Source organism: Sorex fumeus, unplaced genomic scaffold (genome assembly GCF_029834395.1).
Source record: "Sorex fumeus unplaced genomic scaffold, SorFum_2.1 ptg000265l, whole genome shotgun sequence".
In the NCBI taxonomy this organism is placed as follows: Eukaryota; Metazoa; Chordata; class Mammalia; order Eulipotyphla; family Soricidae; genus Sorex; species Sorex fumeus.
Window position 1 is genome coordinate 19734396 of NW_026606322.1, and position 25457 is coordinate 19759852.

At 36.3% G+C, this 25457-nt stretch overlaps 1 protein-coding gene across 5 annotated transcripts in view; it reads right to left on the reverse strand.

The window, feature by feature from the left end:
• Nucleotides 1–25457, reverse strand: part of ALCAM (activated leukocyte cell adhesion molecule) — a 217876-nt gene that overhangs the window by 54465 nt on the left and 137954 nt on the right. For all 5 annotated transcript variants that reach the window (XM_056109185.1, XM_056109187.1, XM_056109189.1 and 2 more), the window contains exons 2-3: nucleotides 6681–6781; nucleotides 504–723 (exon numbers count right to left, since the gene is read on the reverse strand). In XM_056109185.1, the coding sequence (XP_055965160.1) occupies nucleotides 504–723; nucleotides 6681–6781 (321 nt within the window). The remainder of the gene's footprint in view (nucleotides 1–503; nucleotides 724–6680; nucleotides 6782–25457) is intronic.

Below are 25457 nucleotides of genomic sequence, written 5' to 3' on the forward strand. Positions count from 1 at the left end.
GCGTGTGTGTGTGTGTATTACTTCTATGTATGTAGAAAACTTGGCTCTTTATAAATGTTTGTTTTTATGTCTTTTGTACATCAAGATGGCAATTTTATCTGGCACATTTTAACATACACAGATATATATGCTTAAGGTATGCGGTTATATGCATGCATTATGCATCTCTGTATATATCACAGAACACTTATTTGTACATGTCAGTGAAAGTGATAAATCACACGCCAGTTTTCATCAGTAGCACTTCATTTCAGAGGGTATTTTTACAAAACAAAACAACAGAGAATATTCTTTTCATCCCCTGTAGCACAATTCCTATTTGAATTTCAGGTTTTGTGTTTTCCTTGCTGACAGTGTGCCTGAACAGAATGAAGAACTCTAATAACTCCTCTTATAGAGATGCCTGCTGCGGAGACACTACAGAGAGTTCAGTTTTCTTTCTGAAGACACTTTCTAGTATCAGCCATCAATCCCACTTAGCAGTTATACTGCAGACTACTTACTGAACACCTTCACGACTGTAGGCGCCTCAAACACATTGTCCTCAGTTACAAGCATGCACACAAATCTCTTTTCATCACCGATCCTCGCATTACTGATAGATAAAGTGTAGTTTTCTGAGAGGCTCAATCTGTCTTTGTATTCTGGCACATCATCATACTGCACACTTTTCTTCATAGACGATCTGAAGGCAATAAATACTGGGGACCCATCAGGCTTCTCCTAAAAATCAAAACAAGATGTTTCAGGATTACATGCAAAATTAGAAAATTTTCTTGGCTGTATTCTGCCAACAATGTTTTTGTTTTGTTTTTAGGCCATGCCCAGTGGTGCTCAGGGATTAATCATGTATCTTCCCTTAATAATCACTCTTGGTGATCTTGGGGGGACACACGGGACTTTGGGGATCAGACCTGGGTCGGTCAGATGCAAGGCAAGAGCTCTACTGGCTGTACTTCCTATCTGCTCCATACCATCGATATTATGGTTTTAAGAAGAATTTAGAATTATGAACCTCACATATATCTTCGGTCACAGCAAACTGCCCTTCATAACAAGAAAAGCTGTAATTTCAAAGTACATGTATTTTCCATAAAAGTGTATGAAAATAAAATACCAGAGCTCTTGGTACAGGAACTTTTCATACATATGGAAAACAGAATAGGCATCTGCCTTGAAACTGACAGCAGTTGACCTTTTGTCTAATATTTTTTAAAAAATGGAAGCAAACATATAAATGTATAAAGTAGTACAGTAAGTATACACATGGACTGCAGACCCTTTGTTTATAAATCCTGGACAATTGTTTTTATAATCATTACTTTAACTCACATGCATGTGAATGTCTATATCTTTCGATTTTAGCCCAAACTGACATAACTGACCTTTACACATAACAAAGTTTAATGAGTCTTCATGGAGCAATAGTATTTGTCCTTGTGAAACAATCGTGTCCATTAAGCAACAGAAATCAAATTAATCATTACTGTGCATAATTTTGCTCTCTGAGTCATAAAACCTAGCTCAAAGGCTTTACATATAAAAATTTACTATTAAAATAAAATGTAATCTGGCATCTATATCTGTATCAATAGAAGTGAGACATATAATTTATTTCTTTCTCTTCCTCCATAAAAGTTCTTCTATCCAATAAGCTAATTATTTAAGTAAAAGTAAAGTAAAGGCCCTCCCGTTGATCATCGATTTACTCGAGGGGGCCCAGTAACGTCTCCATTGGAGACTTTGTTGTTACTGTGTTTGGCATATCGAATACGTCATGGGAAGCTTGCCAGGCTCTGCCGTGCGGGCGAGATACTCTCAGTAGCTTGCTGGGCTCTCTGAGAGGGGCGGAGGAATCGAACTCGGGTCGGCCATGTTGGCTAAATGCAAGGCAAATGCCCTACCGCTGTGCTATCGCTCCAGCCCCAAGCTAATTATTATTATTAAAATAATAATAAGCTAATTATTTGTTTAATTTAATTTTATATCTTTTGTCTGATTTTAGACACACCTGGCTGTTCTTGGGGGCTTGCTCATTGTTCTGCACTCAGAGGTTATTACTGACAGTGCGAAAGATGTCATATGCAATTCTTAGGATCAAATCTGGGTCAGCTGATGCAAAGTAAATGAAATACCTACTGTAACTATTTCTCAGCCCCTCAAAAACCAATTTAGTCTAAAATAGGGTCCAAATTCACTTCTAACTACCTCATAAGTTCACAGAGAAAATAATCATAAACATGTTAGTAGAAAATTTCAAGATACAATGGGGAGCTGTATTTTAAAAAGTCAAGTATTTGTTACTATAATGGACCACATCTGTATCCCCCAAAATTTATATAGAAAGCTAACACCCAGGGTGAGTTCAGAAGTGCTTAAATTTAGATAGGCATGGTGATTGACATTTTTATGGGATTAATACACATCTAGAAAGTGTCTGAGAGCACATGTGCACGCATTTACACACACAGACACAGACACAGACACAGACACAGACACACACACACACACACACACACACACACACGAGTTAGGTGGCATTACAGCAAAAGGGCAGCTATATGCAAACTAGGAAGCATGCTTTCCAGCATCCTGATTTCGGAATTCTCAGTCTCCAGATCTCTGAGGAAAAAAAAGTTCTGTGGTTTAAACAGTTCATGGTATTTGTTATACCAGCTCAAGCTGACTAAATCAATTACTTACACCAGTATTGGAGTCCAAAGTTTTAGTTTACCCTAGATTACAAAATTCAGAATACTAAACAAGAGATGAGCGGAGGGTATGAGGGAAGATGAAGGGATGGATTGGAAATAACATAAGGACAGCTTTGGAGTGTCTTGGGAATTTGGGTCTAATTTGATTAATCTCTAAATAGAAACCATAAATACCACTGTGAAAAAAGGGGGCGAAGGCTGGGAACACAATACTTTGCATGCAGCTTCAATCCTTTACACTGCATGGTTACCCAAGCATACCAGGAGTCGGCCCCAAACACCCAGTCAGAAGTAGACCTGAGGACAGCCAGGAATAACCACCCACATTTAAAAGAAGAAGAAAAATAAGAAAGTGTTATGTGTATATATATATATACATATATCTATATCTATATATATGCACGGCAGAGTCTGGCAAGCTCCCCATGGCATATTCGATATGTCAAAAACAGTAAAAACAAATCTCACAATAGAGACATTACTGGTGCCCGCTGGAGCAAATCAATGAACAACGGAAGGACAGTGATTTCGGCTGGGCTGGAGAGATAGCACAGCGGGTAGGGCATTTGCCTTGCAAGCGGCCAACATAGCCAACCCAAGTTCGATTCCTCCGCCCCTCTCCAAGAACCCAGCAAGCTCCAGAGAGTATCGTTATGCCAAACACAGTAACAATTGTCACAATGGATACGTTACTGAGCCCGCTGGAGCAAATCAATGAACAATGGGAGGACAGTGACAGTGATAGTGATGATTTATTTGAAATATAATAATAAACTATCAAATAACAAAGTTTTAGATGGCTGAGTACATAAGTACATGAATATTATCCTAAGTTTTTTGTTTTGTCATAGGCTTATAATATCAATCCTTGCCTTAAATCATTCCTTCATTAAGAGAAATGTTAAACTAGTACCTTAAATTTTCACATTAATTTACGCAGTAAATAATAGTTATTTAACTTTGATCACTCAGTAAAATACCTGTTATATTTTGGGGGATTTCCATGCATTAATTAATGATTATAACAATGCAATAGATAATTATAATATTAACTCATTTATGGGTTAGAGCAGGGAAACAGGTTGGTAACACAACTTTTCTGAGTTTGCAGCAAGAGTAGACTCAAGACCAGAGCTCAGCAGCTCGATTTCTTTGAGTTCACTGAAGATGGGGAATAGAGGCCTCTTCTAACCAAGCACCAAGGCAAATGCTGGTGAAGGAAGCAGGGTATAGGGGGTACACAGGAGCAAGGTGTGTGTTTACATGCAGATTAGCATTTCAAAAGGGAGAACATTTGCATCATTTGAATTATTCTAAACCATTCATTTGTCTGTTGGATTAAGTTAGAACATGTCTATTATAAACCATTAATATTTTTATGCACATGGTACATTGCATAATAAATTGCATCAGTTTACTATTCAAGGTTTTTGTTTGATTAATAATTTCTTTTTTATTTTATTTTGTTTAGATTTTTGGGTCACACCTGGCGATGCACAGGGGTTACTCCTGGCTCTGCACTCAGGAATTACTCCTGGCGGTGCTCGGGGGACCACAAGCGATGCTGGGAATTGAACCCGGGTCAGCCTCGTGCAAGGCAAACACCCTACCAGCTGTGCTATTGCTCCAGCCCCTGTTGAATTAATAATTTCAAAACTACCATTACTGTTCCACGGCTACCATCCAGTAAAAAATATTTTCCCTGGTTATAGACCAAAATGCCTGTGATCACAAAAGTTTTTGACGATGTATATTCTCTGACAACATTTTGACAATACATTTGACTCAGCATGTGAATTACCTAGTAGTCAGCAAGACCTTTGGATTTTGAGGCGTGTTAATAGACTCTGTCCTCTCAGGCCTCATCATCACATCTGCAGTTTTTGTAGGGAACCAGAAATAGTTCCAAATTACCCAATGCAAGATGAATAATAGGACAGAGCACAGAGAAGTGTAATGTTACTTCATCTCCTACCGCTCCCTTCACACCTGCCACACATGCTGATTACAGCTTGGCAGCCCTGCAGTCACTGCAGCTTACGTCTTCATGCAATCACTATTGTGAAATACTAGGTAGTCTAACATAAATTAGATCACGCAACAGGAATAATACAATATGGAAGATTATTTCATTTTATGTATAAGAAAATGGGACCTATGTTAACCATAGGTCAATTCTGCCAATCTGATTTCAAAGTCTTACAGTTTGAAAGTTGTGTTAGATGACCCCAGTAGTGTAATCTTAAGCACATTCCCCAAAGTGAAGTCTAGAAAACATTCAATTCTTACAGATATTTATTTGAAGAGAGAAGTTGTGTAGTTGAAATAAAACCTAAGAAATGAATGTTACCACTCTGATACGTGGCATATGAAGAAACACAATGGTAGAATGATTAATGAACGTTCATAGGCAATGGAAGGACCAGAATGATAGTACAGTGGGTAGGGCATTTGTCTTGTACGTGGCCAACCCCAATTCAACTCCTGGCATCCTATATGGTCCTGTGAGCACCACCAGGAGTAATTCCTAAGTGCAGAACCCTGAGCATTGCAGAGTGTGACCCCAAAAGCCAAAAAAAAAATATTCAAAGGCAATGGGAACAAAGAGAATTGGTATTCAGTAGGAAGCATACCAAATCCCAAATAGTAATCACATTGTAAAACACAGTGCCCAAAAAAAAAGCCTCTCCTTGAAGCAAACGTGTGGTTGGCAGGGGAGAGGAACTGATGAAGGGAAGTGGACACTGGTGAAGGGATTAGTACTTGTATACCTGACAAACAATCATGAATAACTTTGTAATTCACAGTGACCAAATAAAAATTTTTAAGAAAAAAAAGGAAGGACATTAAATGAATGAAATGAATCTTTGGTCATTATAATATATAAGTAAATAAATAAGTAAAAATTTTGAGAAGTCTTACAACAAAGGGCTGGAGCGATAGCACAGCGGGTAGGGCGTCTGCCTTGCACACGGCTGACCTGGGTTTGATTTCTCTGCCCCTCTTGGAGAGTCCGGCAAGCTACCCGTGACATATTCAATATGCCAAAAACAGTAACAACAAGTCTCACAATTTGTTGTGAGATGTTACTGGTGCCTGCTCGAGCAAATCGATGAACAACGGGAGGACAGTGCTACAGTGCTTACAACAAAGAAGTTTTCCAAAATGATTTTATACTGTCCTTTTCCTATTCAAATATATATTTTAAAAATATTTAAAGGAATTAGGGAAATTTTGTCATTAGTTTCAATTATAGATAAATAACTTAAGTTTGCAAACTATCACAAGTTTCCTGTGATCCAGAACAGGAAAATATGTCAACAGACACTATTCATTGGTTTTGGTAATTAAATTGAGACATTTACCAGTGACAGTTATCTAGCTATTTCACAGCCACTACCAGGAGATACTCTCCAGATTCAGATCCACTTGTAACGTAAAGATGTAATTTTTGCTATGATCTTTGAGAAACTGATAGAACCAATAATATAATATGTATAATATAGGTAGAACCTACCACATTAAAAAAAAGGTCCTGGGACTAAATCTAAGGAATAGATTTCTAAAGTTCACAAATTCTAATGAATATTTGGGCATTCTGGCTACTGGAACACATGAGGCAAAGGCTGTCTGCATTCACTGAGTTCTGTTCTAAATTTCCCTGATTTTATTCTGAAATTCTGGATGCTCCACTGACCCAATCACTTCAGGTCGAATCTTTCAAACTAATATGATAAGGTAAGGTATATAAGGTATATACATCTATATTTCTTGATACTATTTTAATGTAGTATTTTCCTTGTAAAATTATTCTTTTGACATTTAATCCATTAATTTTACCTTCGAACATTTGTGACCACAGTTGGATACTGCCATATGTTCATATAAAATTTACATTCATTCACATAAGAAACTTTACTTCAAACCTTGAGGCAATCAAACAAATCTATGGTAGGTCACACTTACATATTTCCACTTGCCAAACATGAGATTCTGAGGTACATCTAGTCGGCAAGGCAAGATAATGGTATCTCCATATATTGAATTTACAGTGTACAATCCAAGACCTTTAGAAAAAAAGAAAAAAGAATTTTTAGTGTTTTCCTGAAACAGCAAATAACCTCAGTTCAGTACATATGATTTTTAAAGCAATTTATTTAATATCTCATAAAAATTATCACATTTTCTTTTTCTCACCACAAAGGCACTTAATTCTTGATGACATACTTTCTTTTAAGCTCTCCTCTTTCAGAGTTCTAACCAGAATCTCTTTTTTAATAAAATTGTATTGATACATGTCTTAAGGAAGGTAATCTATTATACTTTTATCTTAAATGGCATATACAAAAAGCATGAGCCTAGAACACATTTTCTGTTCAATTATTAGCCACTCCTATAAATTATCTGCCAAACCTCAGAATGTCACATGATTCAAATTTAAACACCAAATTTTGCCAGGAAATAGATTATCAATATATTCTAAACGAACACAGTAGAAACTGAAAGTGTATTCTATCCTCCAGTGTCCATATAGATGATATTTTAGAGAAATATAAGACTAAACAAAGATTAAATATCTAAAATTTCAAAGCTTCGTTGAAATAAATCTATTTTTAAGCGTGAATACTTGTTAAATTAATCTTTAATAATAAACTTAGAAACTATTAAAAAACATCATTCAAAGGGACATATGAACACCATTATTCATTTTATTGCTTCACACAATAGCTAATATAGGACTTAATATAGGTGTCCAATAATGGATAGGTGAATAATTATGGTGTGATGTATACATCATATACATACATATTCATATGCATATGTGTATGCATATACATATATAATGGAATATAACGAAGCTGCAAGAAGGATGAAACGCAATTCACTGCAACTTGGTTGGAATTTAAGAATATAATGTTTGGTAAACTGAATTAAAAGAAAGACAAACCCTCGAGAATCTCACTCTTCTGTGATAATTAAAATATCAGGACAAGGGAATGCAAGGTTTCAAAGAGGGGATACCTAGATTAGCAGAACACTAGATGAAGGACAACCATGTGAACATGCCGGATTCCTAAAAGGATTCAGTACCATCGACAATATCCACACGATTACTAAGCTCATTGAGGTTTCTCGGGAATTCAAGATGCCGCTCTGTCTAACGTTCATTGATTTAAAGAAGGCCTTTGATTCTGTTGAGACGGAAGCAGTCATGGAAGCCCTAGCCAATCAGGGCGTACAAACTCAATACATCAGGATCCTTCGTGAGCTCTACTGCGGATTCACTACCAAGATCTCACCATTCTACAAAGAAGTAATCATCCATATCAAGAGAGGGGTTCGGCAGGGTGATACCATTTCACCAAAACTCTTCAGTGCCACCCTCGAGAACATCATGCGACGACTGGAATGGGAAAGCATGGGAGTGAAGATAGATGGTCGGCAACTACACCACCTCCGCTTTGCTGATGACATCGTTCTAATAACAACAAACATCAGCCAAGCGGCACAAATGCTGAACGACTTTAACCGTGAATGTGGAAAGGTCGGACTACAGCTGAATCTTAAGAAGACTATGTTTATGAGAAACAGCCTTGTTCCTGACGCTCCATTCGCTCTCAACGGAACCACCATCTCCGAATGCAACAGTTATATATACCTACGTCGAGAAAGCAACATAATGAATGACCTGGCACCTGAGTTGCGCAGGAGGAAGAGAGCGGCTTGGAATGCCTTCAAGAACGTTGAAGAAATAACTAAAAGGACAAAGAACCTCCAGCTACGAGCATATCTCTTTGATTCCACTGTTCTTCCTGCATTAATATATGCCTCAGAGACCTGGACCCTACAAAAACAGGATGAGAACGCTATTCGGGTCTCTCAAAGAGGAATCGAAAGAGCTATGCTTGGAATATCACGATTCACTCAAATGAGAGATAGAATCCGGAGTTCTGATCTTCGTCAACGCTCAAGAATCAGGGATGCTGTCTCATTTGCCAAGACATCAATAATCAGATGGGCTGGACACGTAATGAGGTTTACAGACAACCGCTGGACTACAGCCATTGCTGATTGGATTCCACGGGACATCAAAAGATCACGTGGACGCCCACCTACAAGATGGTCAAACTTCTTCGTTAAGACCCTGAATGATCGGTTTGAGGCTCTGCATGTTCCTAGAACGAACAGATACCATTGGGCTACGCTAGCACACAAGCGGGATGAATGGAGATGTTACTGGCACCCGCTCGAGTAAATCGATGAATAACGGGGATTAAGTGATAAGTGATTAAGTGATACCTAGATTACAGAACTGAGGACAGGAAAGGAAAAAACTATAGGAAGACATAAGAAGAGGTAGACATGGGGCATTAGGGGCAAGGGGCAGGGGCTCAAACACTTTGGAGGTATAGAGGTGCAGGTTATCTATTTAACTAACCCCCAGAACCAACAAAACAGAAAGCATTAGATCCAAATTACAATAGCTAAACTTGAAACAGCCTAGGAAGTGAGAAATTGGTGGAGAGAAGTTGACATTATGGTGGAAATGGTGTTGGAAAATTTATTAAGAGGATACAAATTATGAAATTGCAAAATTGTACATGTATACTATTCTATTCAGATCTAGATAGACTCATGAAGCTTGAAAACATTGGTATTTGCCTTGAGAAATTTTCAGGAGATAAAATTTTTACATGATTTGTTTACAATTATCTTTACTATTAAATACTATTATAATTAAATAGCTATTAAGATATGTCATAATTGGATTTGAACTGGAAAGGGCTTTTTATTGTAAAAAGGGTATTTAAAAACTGTCCACAAGGTGGTGCTGGTGTGCAAAACTAAAATAATCTGAGACACATAAGACCATTTTGGGGGAATTTGTGGAAAAAAAAAAAAGAGGACAGGGTGAGTACTGTCACTATTACCCATCAAACATAACACATTAAATTTTTATGCCACCATAAAAATAATCCATAAAAGAAGAAGAAAGGTAATAAAATGTATATTTTTAAATTCTCTCCATTGAGGAATCAGCTTTGCCTGAAAACACTTTTGCTCCAGTGAACAAAGAACACAAACGTCATGTCCGCATGTCCACAAGATTTCAGCACTATTAACCTTGTTAAGAGAAAAGATTACAACTAAAAGCTGTAAAAATTTCTTTTTTATTTTTCATTTGAGATAAGAGATAGAGTAAAGAAGTGTATGTGTTGGAGGGTTGCTGTTGGAATATTGTATCTGAAACCTGACCTTGATCCGCTTTGTAACTCTGTATCTCATGGTGACTCAATAATAAACAAAGATTAAAAAGAAATATTATATGTGCTCAATATTATAATGAAAAATTACCTCGATAATTTTAAATGTTTAGTATTCCCATATTCTAATTTTAATTTCAACTTAATACTATTAAAATCATAAGATGGAAATATTTTTTAAATGTCTTTTTTAGTTCAATTAAAAGGAAGAACTTGAAGATTTAATACATGGTTATAGACTTGCAAACTAATGAGAATTAAGAAATTGCTGTATTTCACAATGCAGTACTTGTTTTCCACAGATATTTGGCTCTCAATGTGGAACTTCTACCATGCATTTTAAGATCTGTTAATGCACTAGATAGCAACAATTATATCAAGGCAAGAAAGCTATATTGTGGTTTAATATTGTGGTTTTATCAGTTTGGATCAAGGAGTATAAATAGGTGATAATTCTAAGATGATAGGAATTGACACCTTAAATTAAGATAGGACCTAGTACCTCTAATTATTGCCTATCATTATAAAATCACAACCCCTTTCTGACATTTGATGGTGTTCCCATAGTTGGTCAAGGGATCACCTAAGGATAGTAGATACACGGGACAGGAAGATTGCCCCATAGCTGGAAGCCAGCCTCATGAGCAAAGGGGAGAAGGCAGCTGGAATAGAGAGGGGATCACTAAGAAAATGATGGCTGGAGGAACCGGTTGGGATGGGAGATGTGTGCTGAAAGTAAATAATGGACCAAACATCATAAGCTCTCAGTATCTGCATTGCAAACCATAATACCCAAAAGTGGAGATATATTATGGTGAATATTGTCTGCCATCAAGGCAGGGAGAGGGTGGGAAAGGCGGGATATACCGGGGATACTGGTGGTGGGGAATGTGCACTGGTGGAGGGATGGGTGTTTGATCATTGTGTGATTGTAACCCAAACATGAAAGCTTGTAACTATCTCATGGTGATTCAATGAAATGGTTTTTTAAAAAGGTATAAAAACAGTCTAAAGAGTTAAGACATGAACAGGGTGAATACTTGGATAAAAATTCCTCTTCCAAAGCTTTTGATTATTCGCTCTTTTTTAGAGACTATTTTCTCTTCCCCATAGAACTCTTAATGTGATGTATATGCACACAAACACACCAAATTTCATTAGTTTTTTAAGCTATATGGATTTCAAGTACTCGGTATTAGCATGATAAAAGCAGATTACAAAGGGGAGGCAGACATGTAAGTCCTTGTATCCCCAAGATCAATGATGGGCATTGAAAGTGCATCTAATAAGATGATCTGTGGAGTTCTTTCCGTTCTGGGCCATCAGATTAACATTTCTTGCTACTCAGGGAGGAGAGGCTAACAATGGAAGCCTGAGGATCTTAATTCCAATTATAAACAGCTAAGCCTGTCATTTATTGTCTTCAATAAGTAGGGGATGTAGTTTCTCCTTAAGTGGTACTCTGTTTTGAAAAGAAACAAAATAAAGCACACATATTTTGAGTTCATGGGTGAAACTGCAGGAGAAAACATGCCTCTCTTCCTGTCAAAAGAAATTAAGAATCATTTGTGCTCTTATTTGGGAATGCTTTTGTCAAATGCTTTTCATGTGTGTAATGACCTCAAGAAAAAAGGTTTTATAAATACTTGAAAATTTATGAATGTGCTTTTCAATGCCAATTCAAGATTCAAGTATGCTAGGACAGAACACTTCTGAGGGTAATTAACATAAGTCAAATAAATCAGGTGACAAGAGTGATGGCAGGAGGTGAAAGGCAAATGCCTAGAGACTGAAGCACTAATCCACAAACTGAGGGCAGAATGAATGATAATCAACTGAATGGCATTAAGAGACACATTCATGATGCTTTTATAGATAATTTTTAGGTTTGCTGTAATCATCAATTTTCCCTCTTCTGATAAGAGTATAATGACTCCAGGCTCATCTGATAGAAAAACTAAAGGTGTTCACTGGTGGGAGAACTATCTCTAACTACCTTGGGATAAAGTGGCTTCAAAGACTAGTGTGATTTGGTAATGAATTCGCATCCTGATTTCTACAGCTGTCTCAGCCTTTGAGTTGAGTGCCAAAGTACCTATCAACACAGATGAATCTGTTTATATTTTTAATAGAAGCAAGAGACTTTTATCTTTGAATTGCCAAGCTGAAATCTAATTGAGCTTACAAAATTTCACTGCAAATTTCTCCCTGTAATATCAGTTGGTTAAATTATTCATGGCTTTGTAGCCCAGAGATTAATGAGTACTGTTACATACACTATACCTCTATAAGTAAGCATATATTCTGAGATACTTAATTTATTTTTAAAGTTTATAGTCCCCCTTCCTTTCTCATTTCTTGTTGTTGATGAGATGACTGGATGTTACATGCTTGGTTGTGGTGTTTGAACACTTGTGGTACTCATCGAAGGGGAAATAGGGGTTTACATCATTAAAGTTGTGGGGTTTACATACACCTGTTGCTAAAGCTCATAGACTGTTGTGGCACTGAAGGCCTCAGAGAAGATTCATCAGGATACCCAGAGTATGTGAGCAGCACCAGGAATAAAAATCACAGACTCACACATGTGATTCAGGTGCTTACATTTAGGCAACCAGGGAATGCCAGGCCCCCAAATGTTCAAACTTAGCTAGAAAACTTCTCAATTAGCTGTATTCTCCAAATATAAGGTGTTAGTATTAATTATTATATTTCTGGTGTCATCAAAGGAAAATGATATAAGAAATATAAAGATTTTTATATCTGAAAAGCATCTGTGTAATTATATGATTCTTTTCAAATAAAGAGCTATTCCTGTTTTAAACACCCAAATACCAAATGAACAAAAAAACAAAAAAGAGAATTCACTAGAACTACAATGGGAAAAAAGGAGTATTAAAAATTTTCTTGGCCAAATATTTTCGACATAGAATTTCAAGCAAGTGATCAGAATACACATACTAGGTAGGATTACACATTTTGTCTAGCAAATAATGTAAAAGGCACTAAACACAGACTAATAAAATTCTGAAGTTAGGTACACACTTTTTGGTTCTAATTGAAATAATAAAAAGTATAATGATTTGGGTCATATTGGTGTGATACTTTATTATATACATAAAAAATTATCTAGTTCAGAATAATATTCTCTTTGTTTAGCAAACACTCAGCTATTTATAAGGGATTTATTTTTGGCAGGGGGAGGTGATGACTACTCCCAGCTGTGCTAAGGGCTTACTCCTGGCTCTGTGCTCAGTCCTGGCTATGCCTTAGGGGACCATATGTGATGTTAGGGAAATAACCTGGTTTGGCCGCATCTAAGGCAAGCACCACTCTGGCCCCATGTTGTTTTCTTTTTCAAAACTGAAAAGAATACTTAAACTTTTGTTTTATTTTAGGCAATGTTATTGCAATAGGTACTATGGGAGGGTTCATTATAACTGGCTCAGAGTTTAATGATAAAATAACCAAATTCTAGTTCTATGAAAAGTTATTTAAGCAAATAAATATAACAAGAAGCATATCCTTTAAAATTACTTTCCCATTTATTTAACTAATTTCTGACAGAAAAAATGCTGCTGTCTCAATTTAATGTATTACTGAATTAAGTAAAATATACAGAACTTTAATTAAAATAAGTAAAAACTTTGCGATATTAGATTACTGTAGTGTTTCTCAAATCCACTGACATTTTGGGCTGAAGTATTCCTTATTATCGGGGAGCTGTTTGAGCATGTCTTGTGCCTGCTTATTGTAGTTAAAAGATGCCAATAACATTTCCCCATTCCAGTTAAGCTAGTACAGTCTCAGATATAACCAAGTACCCTGTGATGCAATATTGCCCATTTAGCTCATCACTGCTAGCTGAGGACCACTGGTTTAGATTGCCAGCTACCAGCTTTTTTCCATTCAATAAAATAGCTTTGTAATAAAATATTTTTTGTAAATTAAAATTTTAGTGTATGACAAGATAATCATTGAATATTACAAAAGCAGAAATGGCATGTAATAATGCCTTATTATTTTAAAATTCATTTTTCACGGTAAACTCATATATTAAATTATAGCAGAACCATTAATTACTCACTCTGGGAATTTGAGGTTCAATATCCTACACACACAAAAAAAATCTGTTTTAGCATATCTTCTGCATGTACCACAATAAAGCACAAAATTTGTACATATACTTCTCCAAATTCCATTTATCATGTTTAAATATGATCAAATATTTTATTTGATATTTGATCATAGTCCTATTAACAACACACACACACTGTCTTCCCGTTATTCATCGATTTTGTTCGAGCGGGCCCAGTAATATCTCCATTTTGAGACTTGCTGTTACTGTGTTTGGCATATCGAATACATCACAGGTAGCTTGCCAGGCTTTGCCCTGCGGGGGAGATACTCTCGGTAGCTTGCCAGGCTCTCCAAGAGGGGTGGAGGAATCAAACTCGGGTCGGCCAGGTTGGCCGCTTGCAAGGCAAACGCCCTACCTGTTGTGCTCCAGCCCACCTATTAACAAAGTGGATAAAATTTAAAAAATGTCTCCAAATTTTGTAACTTTATGGTTCAGTGACATAAAGTCGGGCTGGAGCGATAGCACAGCGGGTAGGGCGTTTGCCTTGCAAGCGGCCAACCTGGCCTACCCGAGTTCGATTCCTCCGCCCCTCTAGGAGGGCCCGGCAAGCTACAGAGAGTAGCTCACCTGCATGGCAAAGCTTGGCAAGCTACCCGTGACATATTAGATATGCCAAACACAGTAACAATTGTCACAATGGAGACCTTACTGGGCCCGCTTGAGCAAATCGATGAACAATGGGAGGACAGTGACAGTCAGCTTTTTATTGGGTGGGGGCACATTCAGTGGTGCTCAGAGCTTATTCCTTGTGCATACTCAAGTATCAGTCCTGGCAGGGTTGTGGGGACCATATGTGATGACAGGGATGAAAATGGGGTTGGCCATATATAAGACAAATGCCCTTCCCACTGTACTTTCACATGGGCCCTAACATGAAGATATCTTGTCTCAAAAGTATTTTCAAACTTTAATTGCATCGAAGGAAACTTTTTGGGTCTGATAGGTTATACGGGGCTCGGAACATACTCCTGGCATGCAGCAGACCCGGCTCAATCTCTGGCACCACATGGTTCTTCAGCAGTTCAAGATGCAACTCTGGGGGAGCCCCTAGTACGGTCTTTGTGTTTTGGTTTATCCTTAATAACACAGGGCACGAACTGTATTGCATCCTCAGGACTGCACACTGAATCAATGACTCCATCAGGCTGAGATCCCTGGTAAGGGTCCTGTGCCTCCTGTACCCGACTTATTAGGCCCCATCCCACCAGAGAAAAAGGATAAGAGTTGTAGGTTTTGTCAAGGGTTTGTGATATATAATAAATGAGGGGGTCATTGGGTGTGGGGGCACACTCGGTGGTGTGATAGTACAGTGGGTAAGGCTATTGTCTTGCATGAGGGCAAACTAGGTTTTATCCTGGCACACCATAAGGTCTCCTGTTCTCAGAGCACTACCAGGAGTGATCCCTGAGGGCAGAGTCAGGAGAAAGCACTGACCACTTCCAGGTGTGACCCCCCCAAAATTATGCATAATATGAAACATCATGTGACATAATTAATAAAAAGTAGGGTCAGAGAGATTATACAGGGGTTAAGGTACTGGAGGCATTCAAACCCCTCTTCGGTCATCAGCATCATATATATGCTAAGCATTCCTAAGCATTGCCAGGAGTGATCCCTGAGCAAAAAGAAAGGTATAAGCCCTGAGCACTATGGGCTGTGGCCCAAACCCCCTCCTCAAAGTATATGTGATTCCTGTGTACGTGTGTGTGTTTGTGTGTGTTTTGCAAGTAATTTGGCATGGATTCCAGATGGTAAGATAGATAGATAGATAGATAGATAGATAGATAGATAGATAGATAGAGAAATAAAAACTAAACAATGGAGAAAATAATATTTCTACCCTCTTTGTTTTCGGTTTATCTTTAACTTTCTTGCTATCTTGAACTTGAAGTACAGCTATCTTTGTTCATAAGTGACTTTTTGGGTTGTATTTCATTAGTATTATATAATGTAGGTCTAGTATAGAATGCCTAAAAATTTGAATAATAGTGATCTTTATTCATTATAACTCCCCACATTTTCAGAAAGGATATACATGATAATGTTTGTTACTGTGGAATGACATTTGAGGTAAAAGAAATATCTTAATTCATTAAAAAAAACTATTACTTAGAATGACATTTTAAGATATCTGCCTCTTTACTTCCAGGTTTGGTATATTAACATGTTTAAATATTTAGCATTTTAGTAAACTATAGGTTAATGTAACAATTATGTCATAGACAAAAGTTTTGCAAAAGCACTACAATTTTTTAAAATATACTATCAGTATTTACATTATTGCAGCGAAGTGATTTTAACTTATCAGTTCCTCGTAGATGATTTTACTGTAAGAATAAAATGATATATGAGTCTGTATAGATGAGAATTAATCTCAGTCAGTTTGGGATTTACCACTCTGTACTGTATTGTTAGCATTGTTCCATAGGTCCATCTGCTCTATTTAAATTTCTACAAGGTCTCTCTGAAAAGTGATCTACTTAGACATTCAATCATGCATTACATATTTACTGAACATCTACCACAGGCAAAGTGCTGATACTCTTTGGATATCTAATGAATATTAGATATTCAAAGCACTTAGGTATAAAATACCAAAGTCCTCTCCCTCAGGTAAAATGATGGAATTTTTATGATCGGCCGAACAGATAAAGTAAGTGATGTGAGAACGCAGAGAAAAGAGTTCCCCCTAGGATCTCAATTAAGCATATTGGTAAGGGATTCTTGAATAATAAATAAATAAACGTTTTTCTGAATGAAAAGATAACAAGGTTGTTTAGCAGTTTGACATAGCCAGAGACTATGTAGAGAAACTGAATGCTCCTTGAATTTCTCTCTACTGGCAAATTCTTTTTTCAGCCTACTAATTTTTTTTAATTTTAATGAATCACCATGAGAGACAGTTACAGACTTACAAACTCATATGATTATCTTTTGGTCATGCACTATTCGAGTACTCATCCCTCCACCTGTGCCCATTCTCCATTGCCAATCAACCTAGTAATTTTTACAGAGTAAATATTTGATAGCTATGATGGACAGTTTTCTCAAATTTCTAACTACACATAGAATTTTCCTTTTCAAATCTGACAGATATCTCTGTTTTTTTCTTTTTTTCATCAACTTTGCCATTTGGATTTGGCCTTCTTTAAATCATAAGCAAGAGCTTCATTTAGAATCTATTTTGTGATCCCATTTTATTTTTAAAAGATGTATCATGAATTTTATGTAAATCTGCAAATACACATGTTCAACTGTGTTTAATTCTTTGCTAATGGCTTAACCTGAAGTCTGCTTAGTGTATTTATGAACAATCAAAAGTAATTTTAAACTCCTCCAAACTCCGACATAATTAAATATTTGTTTTATAAAAAGATAAATCAATAGTTCCATCAGATTGTCAAATGTAACCTTGAATAAAAAAATGCATAAGGTAACTTTAAATTAAATAAAATTTATGTAAGCACACTCTGTTGTTATCCATTAAATTTGAAAATGCTAACACCCTTTGATCTAGTAATTCCTTCCTGAGAATCTATGCAACAAAAGTTCTTCACAATGCACAATTATACACAAAGAAAATACAGCTTTATTTTGAATAATAAATAACTGGAGAAATAAGTGCTCACTTATATAGGAATAATAAAGTACATAATAAGACAATGACTACACAAACTCAGTGAAATGAAATGAAAGGTAAATATACTACAAACACATTCATTTTTTATAATCTTTAAAAAATATTCATTCATTCCCTACAAGTGCTTTTTCTGTTCCAGTTGAGGCGTGTAATCCAGAACTGAATAAAAATTAACTGCTCTCATGTAAGTTAAACTTTCACTATGTAATTAAATATTCTGATACATTTTCGTGTATTTAAAAGTTTATTTTTTAATGGAGGTGGGAATCATTAGTTTAATTTCTCCTCTAAGCTATAAGCTATTTGAAGGAAAGTCAACATCTTCTTATTTTGAGCTCTTTTGCTATACCAGGAGAGTTTTAGTAATAATAGGCAAAACTATCAATATCAGTAATAACGGGTAAAATGATTATCAACTGATATGTATTGAAAGGAGTTCTAGAGATCATATTCTGAGTGCCTATATTTTTTCTTTGAATTAAACATTCCAGAAAACCACATACAATCCTTTAAATTCATAGGGATACAGCAAGGTTGTGATGGCAGTAGTTGATTCAAAATAAGTATCTAAAATTGACTTCAAAAAGCAATTTTTTGCTTTAAAAATCATTTAAATGGAATATAACATGCATTTAAAACTGCATAGATTTAGACTTAGATCCCAAATGTCATTAAACACACCAGGCTTTAAGGTTTCCTCTGGCCACTCTCCGCATATTCTTTGTTCATATCATGAAACTGGGATTCCCACACATTTGTCCCACAAGGGACTCTGTGTTACTGAGTCATCATTCCTCGATGATGGGTTTTTGACTAGGGGCTGGGGTCTATGCCAACGTGCCATGACACTGGTCCTTTCACGAAAATAAACTTCGATAAAATCATTTAAAAGCATGTCATGCCTTTTTAATGATTTTAAGAATAGAGACTATGGAAACCACAATTTAAAAGATTGTAGATGGAAAGAAATAGTCTACATTTTATAGTAGATTTTCTTGATAAAGAAACTGAAGAGAATGTTCAAGCATTTCTTTTTAGTTTGCTCACTATTAAAATTAAAACATATATAACTAGTAATTTATGTCCATTGAAGTTAAAAAAAACTCACTATTTTATATAACATAATTAAGACTTAATGTGTCTTTGGTATACTTCTATAAAGAGAATTGCCCACACAATCAGTATAATGAAATAATCAGAAGGGTTACATTTTCCCATTTATTTTGCTAAACTATTTTTTTAGCACCTTTCCCCAATTCAGTTTCTTAAATTAGGTGTTACATTGACTGTATCCAAATCCTCAAGACTTTACTTGAGCTCTAGCTTAAAGATATATATAGAATAAATTAAAATTTAAATAGGCTTCCAGGTTAATATAACGCAAAGGGAAGTTGAATATGCTTCTACTCCATTATCCTGGATACTTTCTCTATATGAAAGTTCAGATTTAACTATTAGGCTTTTCAGTTCTACTCACATGAAGAAAGTTTACAATTTCCTATTTATTTTTCTATGTAAATTTCTATATAAATTCCATTAAAATGATGAATATAATTCAAATGCTATATTCAAAAAAGCACTATCAACAGAAAAGCAGACATACTGCTTCATAAAAGACTCTAATTGTAGCATCTGAAGCAATGGAAACTTCTGGAATTTAAATAGCCTGTCTTCACAAAGAAATCATAGTTATTGTGAGATTATTAAATTTTATTTCTATAAACAGTCTAATGCCATGACACCAAAAGTCTCTTGATTTGAAAAAAAGTCAAAGCTTCCCTTGTTAACAATCCTAAGTCTGCAAACAACAAATTTCTAACTTTAATATCTCTCAGAGATAGTTAGAAAATATATGTGACATGGAGTAAGGCCATTCTTGTTTTCAGAGAATTTATGCTAAGAACAGGATGCATTAATTATATTGCTTTAGTGTTTAAAATAACATTCAATATTAGAAAGTTTATTTTATCATTGAGGCTGTGAATTCTGGGGATAGCAAATTAAGTCCAAGCAAATAGACACCCAATCCTGAATTGTTTGAGTCATCTGTCCAGTACAGTTACTTCTGATATATAGCGTAGTAGATACCAAAATATTTATCTACACTGAAATATCTTTCTGCTCTTTCCTTCATATAAATTTCAATTAGTATTTTCTGTATCTCCTGAGGATATAGATTTGTACAATGAACATGGCAATAAAGGTTAAAAACCTATGACAGCTTTTTCCACTATTAAGTGAAGATTGCTGGCTGATTTCCATGACTTAGATTTGTACAAATTCGGTCTTTAATTGACAACTCCCTAGAGAAGTTAAAATACAAGTTAAGAACACAGGAAGAAAACTATGGCATTCTGTGACATTTTCCTCTGTCTTTAGTTCTAGTTCTAGTTGTAGATCAAATTTTCTAGTTATAGGTCTAGTTATAAATTGAATTTTGGAGATGAGGGAAAAGAAGAAAAACATGTTTTCAAAACAATATTTAAAAACTGAAACTACATATATAAAAATAACTGTATTCTCAAATTTACAAACATACATATACCATTTGAACACTTATCTCCTTAATCATTTCCAACTCATTTTTCCAATAGGCTTAGTTACATTCCTGCCGTATTATATGTAGCAACCTATTTTATCCAGATTAGACTCAACTGAGTTGCCAGTTGTAAGAGCAAATGGAGTAACTGGAATGCATTAAGTTAGAGAGACAATACTGCCATCTATTAATATGAACAATAACTTTAATATATTCCATTTCCCTGACAGTCATTATTTTTAATTGATGAGTGGGAGGAAAAGTGGGAAGGAGAACAAGGTAATTTAGGAAAGCAGTGAGTAAAGATGGAAATATAGGAAGCCCTATTAAAAGTTAGGTATTATCAGCTCTAAGGATGTCAGAATGAAGGAATGCTTTAAAGATCTTCGAAAAACTTGGATTTGAAGTTTTCCCCAGCTTTGAAACTTTCCCCTACTCAAAAGATTTTAACTCTTAATGCCTTATTGCTTCACAGATCAATCATAATTTTTAAATATACCACATTTATGTTGTGGTTTAGGGAATGATCTAATGTCTTATAGAAGGAGATTTGGAAAAGTAGCACAAACAGTTTTTCCTTCCCAAATTCCCCCCAAAAGCTATGAAAAGAAATTTAAAGTTCTATCACTGGGAAATAGCTCTCCTTAGAGTGTGGTCACATAGAAATTGGGATATACAGTCTTACTAAGTGCTCCACATGCATAGCACTTCTGAGAAATAGTCTTCATGCGGGTAGGGCATTTGCCTTGCATGCGGCTAACTCATTTGGCTCAGGTTCCATTCCTCCGCCCCTCTCTGAGAGCCCAGAAAGCAACCGAGTATTCTCGCCTGCACGGCAAAGCCTGGCAAAATACCCAATGACATATTCGATATGCCAAACACAGTAACAAATCTCACAACGGAGACGTTACTGGGCCCGCTCGAGCAAATCGATGAACAACAGGAGGACAGTGCTACAGTGCTAATGCAATTATGATATCTCAACTGTCTCTGCTTCATATCCACTTAGAGCACCTCTTCTCTTTGTTTATTATTTAGGGGAAATTTTTTTATGAGGTGAAAACCGGTATGATGATGTACCTTATCCACTCCAATTGTAGGGAACTCAATGACCCTAAGAGTTGAATTGTAGTAAGCATCAAAATACTTTGCTATAGTCAGGCTTTGCATGAATGGTTCTATCTCATTATAGATCACAAAAATAATGAGGTTAAAAAAAGGGTGTGATAAAAAGCAAATGGTGCTAGCGCGGATGTGGCGAGAAAGGAACCCTCCTTCACTGCTGGTGGTTCAGCCCTTTTGGAAAACAGGATGGACGATTCTCAAAAAATTAGAAATTGAGCTCCCATTTGACCCAGCAATACCACTCCTGGGAATATATCCCAGAGAGGCAAAAAAGTATAGTCGAAGTGACAAATGAACTTGTTTGTTCATTGCACCACTCTTTACAATAGCCAGAATCTGGAAAAAACCTGAATGCCCAAGAACAGATGACTGATTAAAGAAACTTTGGTACATTTACACAATGGAGTACTATGTAGCTGTTATAAAAGACAGAAGTCATGAAATTTACATACTAGTGGTACTACATGGAAAGTATCATGTTAAGCGAAATGACCCAGAAAGAAAGGGATAGACATAGAAAGATTGCATTCATCTGGGGAACATAAAGGAACAAAATAGGAGACTAAAACCCAAGAATAGCTGAGATTAGTACCAAGAATTTTACTCCATGGCTTAGAGGCCAGCCACACATACTAGGGGAAAAGGGAGTTCAGATAGTGAAGGGAGCACCAAATAAAGGGTGTTGGGAGGATCCACCCAGGATGGGAGAAGCATGCTGAAAGTAGACTATAGACCAAACACGATTGCCACCCATTGCCTGTTTTGAAAACCACAAAACCCAATAAGAGAGAGAGAACAGAGGGGAATGCCCTACCATAGAGGCAGGGTGGGATGGGGGAAATGGGGGGTGGGAGGGATACTGGGGTCTGTGGTGGTGGGAAATGGGCACTGGTGGAGGAATGGGTATTTGATCATTGTATAATTGAAACCCAAGCACAAAAATTTGTAAGTCTACAACTGTACCTCATGGTGTCTCACTAATAAAAATTTTTAAAAAAAAGGTGTGAAAGAAGAAAATTTTTTCTGAGGGCTGATTATGGCTGAAGAAGTCTCTAACACTTTGATGAACTGTCCTTAAACTGCATGACAGTCTAGGGTGAGTACACCATCCTTCCTCCCCGCAATTTCCCTTGAGGAAACACTATAGTCTGGTCACTTTCCCAGTGGTCCTGCTTTATAGAAAAATTCAGATTCCAATATACCTGTAGTAAAAATAGAACAACTATATTTTGATTTAGAAAGAGGCTAGGTAAATTAAAACTTAAAAAAGTATTAAATTAATAGTAATAATAACAGGTGGGCTGGAGCGATAGCACAGCGGTAGGGTGTTCGCCTTACAAGCGGCCAACATGGCCGACCCGAGTTCGATTCCTCCGCCCCTCTCGGAGAGCCCGGCAAGCTACCGAGAGTATTCGATATGCCAGACACAGTAACAACAAAGTCTCCAATGGAGACGTTACTGGGCCCGCTCGAGCAAATCGACGATCAACGGGAGGGCCTTTACCTTTACCTTAATAACAGGTATTTTATGATTCTTTATAGTTTGCAATATTCTTTTATAGGCATTGTTCATGTCTGCAGTTGAGCCTCCAAGAGTCCTCTACAATGAGCAAACAAATCTGTATGGTGAACAAATATTATGATACTTCAGTTTATTGTTAAGGCATAATTCATCCTGCAAAGTCAAGAGACGAGGCTAACATCAAGTCAAAATTAATTATCAAGTATTATTGCCATTATAATTAGAAAGACAGAAATTTACACATACTTATTTCCTTTTACAATGTGGATGGTTTAGGGATGTTGGAAAATGTTACAATTTTCCTGTACTCAAATCTCTAATTTAAAAAGTGAACTATATATTGGAGGAACAGAGAGAAAAAGATCACGTTTGATGTAGTCTCTTCCTATGAGATATTTTATGGCAACTGAGTTTACAATGTCAGGAAAAACACTGGTCCTATCTATGATAACATCTAATTTTCAAAACAATTTGGAAGAGTATAAAAACCAAGGAGGTAGGTATGTATCTTTGAGTTATGAAGCCAAAGTTACAAAACTTAAAGGTAGTAAAATTACTAGAAGGGCTGACAGAGCAACACTTTATACATTTCATAGGCATAACACAATAAAGATAGACCAAGAAAATTTATTAGATGGATAAAATGAAAAGGTTGAGATTCAGATGTCTTTTTACTACAAAACTTGTGTTTCCTCCCCATCAAAAAAGTTTTCAAATTATAGCTTTTAAGTGAGCTGAAAAATGAAATTTGCACAAAACCTTAAACATGATTATTATTGACGTTATTTTTAATTGCCAAAAGTTGGATGCAATAAAGATGCACGTTAGTAGGTAAGTGGATAAATCACTTGGTAAGGTTATACAACGGGATATTGTTCAGTAACAAAAATGTTACCAAGACATCAAAGACACAAGAAATTAAAAGATATATTGTGAAGTGAAAGAATAAATATGAAAAAGCAACATACTGTATCTGTCTTAAAATGACATTTTAAAGGGCAAGCAATGAAACAAGAATAAATGAATATTACAGGTCTAAGGAGGAGGGTTGAGGGGAAGCACATGGCACTGGAATTATTTAAATACTTTGATAATGAGTGAAAATTATCAAACATTTATCAAAACCAATAAAATGAGGGCCAGAGAGATAATAAAGCAAGTAGGGCAGTTGCCTTGCATGTGGGCTAGATACCTGGCACCCAATATCATACCCTGTGGCCCGCCAGTAGGAATTCCTAAATGCAGAACCTGGATAAGCCCTAAGCATTGCTGGGTGTGGTGCCAAAACAACAATAACAACAACAAACCATAAAATATACAACACAAAGAACAAAATCAAATGTAAAATTATGGCTTCTAGCTAATGATATTGATTTTTGCTCAATAGTTATAGCAAATGCAGCATCCTAATGGTGTCAGTCATATGAAAATGAGGAGGGGAAGGGGACAGTATTGAAGAAATACATAAAAAACTCCCCACACAACTTTTCTGTCCATAAAAAAAGGTTAGAAATACTTCTTAATTAATATACACCCAGTGCTTCAGCCTATAGAATACATTGTATTTAGATGGTCTAATCTAAATTCCTTCCAATGCAGTGGAGGGAAGGACATAAAAAATTCTTCAAGGGCATATATTTGCATTCACTGGCATTTTACAATCTAACTACTGAATCCCCAGACAATTTCAGCAGGTGCTGACAACACAAAGACCTCTACTGAACAGAGTGTCCTGGGTGGCTGTGCTTCAGTCCGGCAATTGCTGTTTTATGATTATGTTTCCCACATATTCCCAGCCCAACTGAGGTGTTAATACATTTGGTTGATCTTTCCATTTAAAAGAGACAATGTCTTTGATAATTTGTTCATGGTTACTGCTCAGGGAGATAATGACACTCAAAATTCTCCTACACTGAATATTATAATATTACCTCTTTGGCTTTGCTATTTTTAACAGCTTTTAAAGACAATAGTGATGTTAAGGTTAAAAAAAGTTCACTCTTTCTACACATTAGAAGAATGCCGGGTTACAGAGATGAGCTGTATGAGATTCCGCAAAGCTTGTATCTTATCCTTTGTTTTATGAATCTCATTTGATTTCTATAACTGAAAGGATTCCTAAAGCTTCCTCCAAGGAGGTAATTAATTGAAAAACAAGCAAAACAAGTGAAAGAAGAACTGAAATTCTTGGACTATTTCACCATCTGTAAATCTAATGGTGATTTTCAAGTCAGTTCCCTCTATGAGTGCTACAAAAATGCTACAAATGCATACTCTCCCCCGCCCTCCCCGCCAAATTCGCATCAACCCTGGTGATGCTCAGGGGTTATTTCTGGCTCTGCACTCAGGAATCACTCTGGGCAGTGCTCGGGGGACCATATGGAATGCTGGGGATTGAACCAAGGTTTGCTGTGTGCAAGGAAACAGCCCAAACCACTGTACTATTGCTCCAGTTTCTGTAAGTATATACATATTTATTTTTTTACAATGTATTTTATTATTAGTGAAACA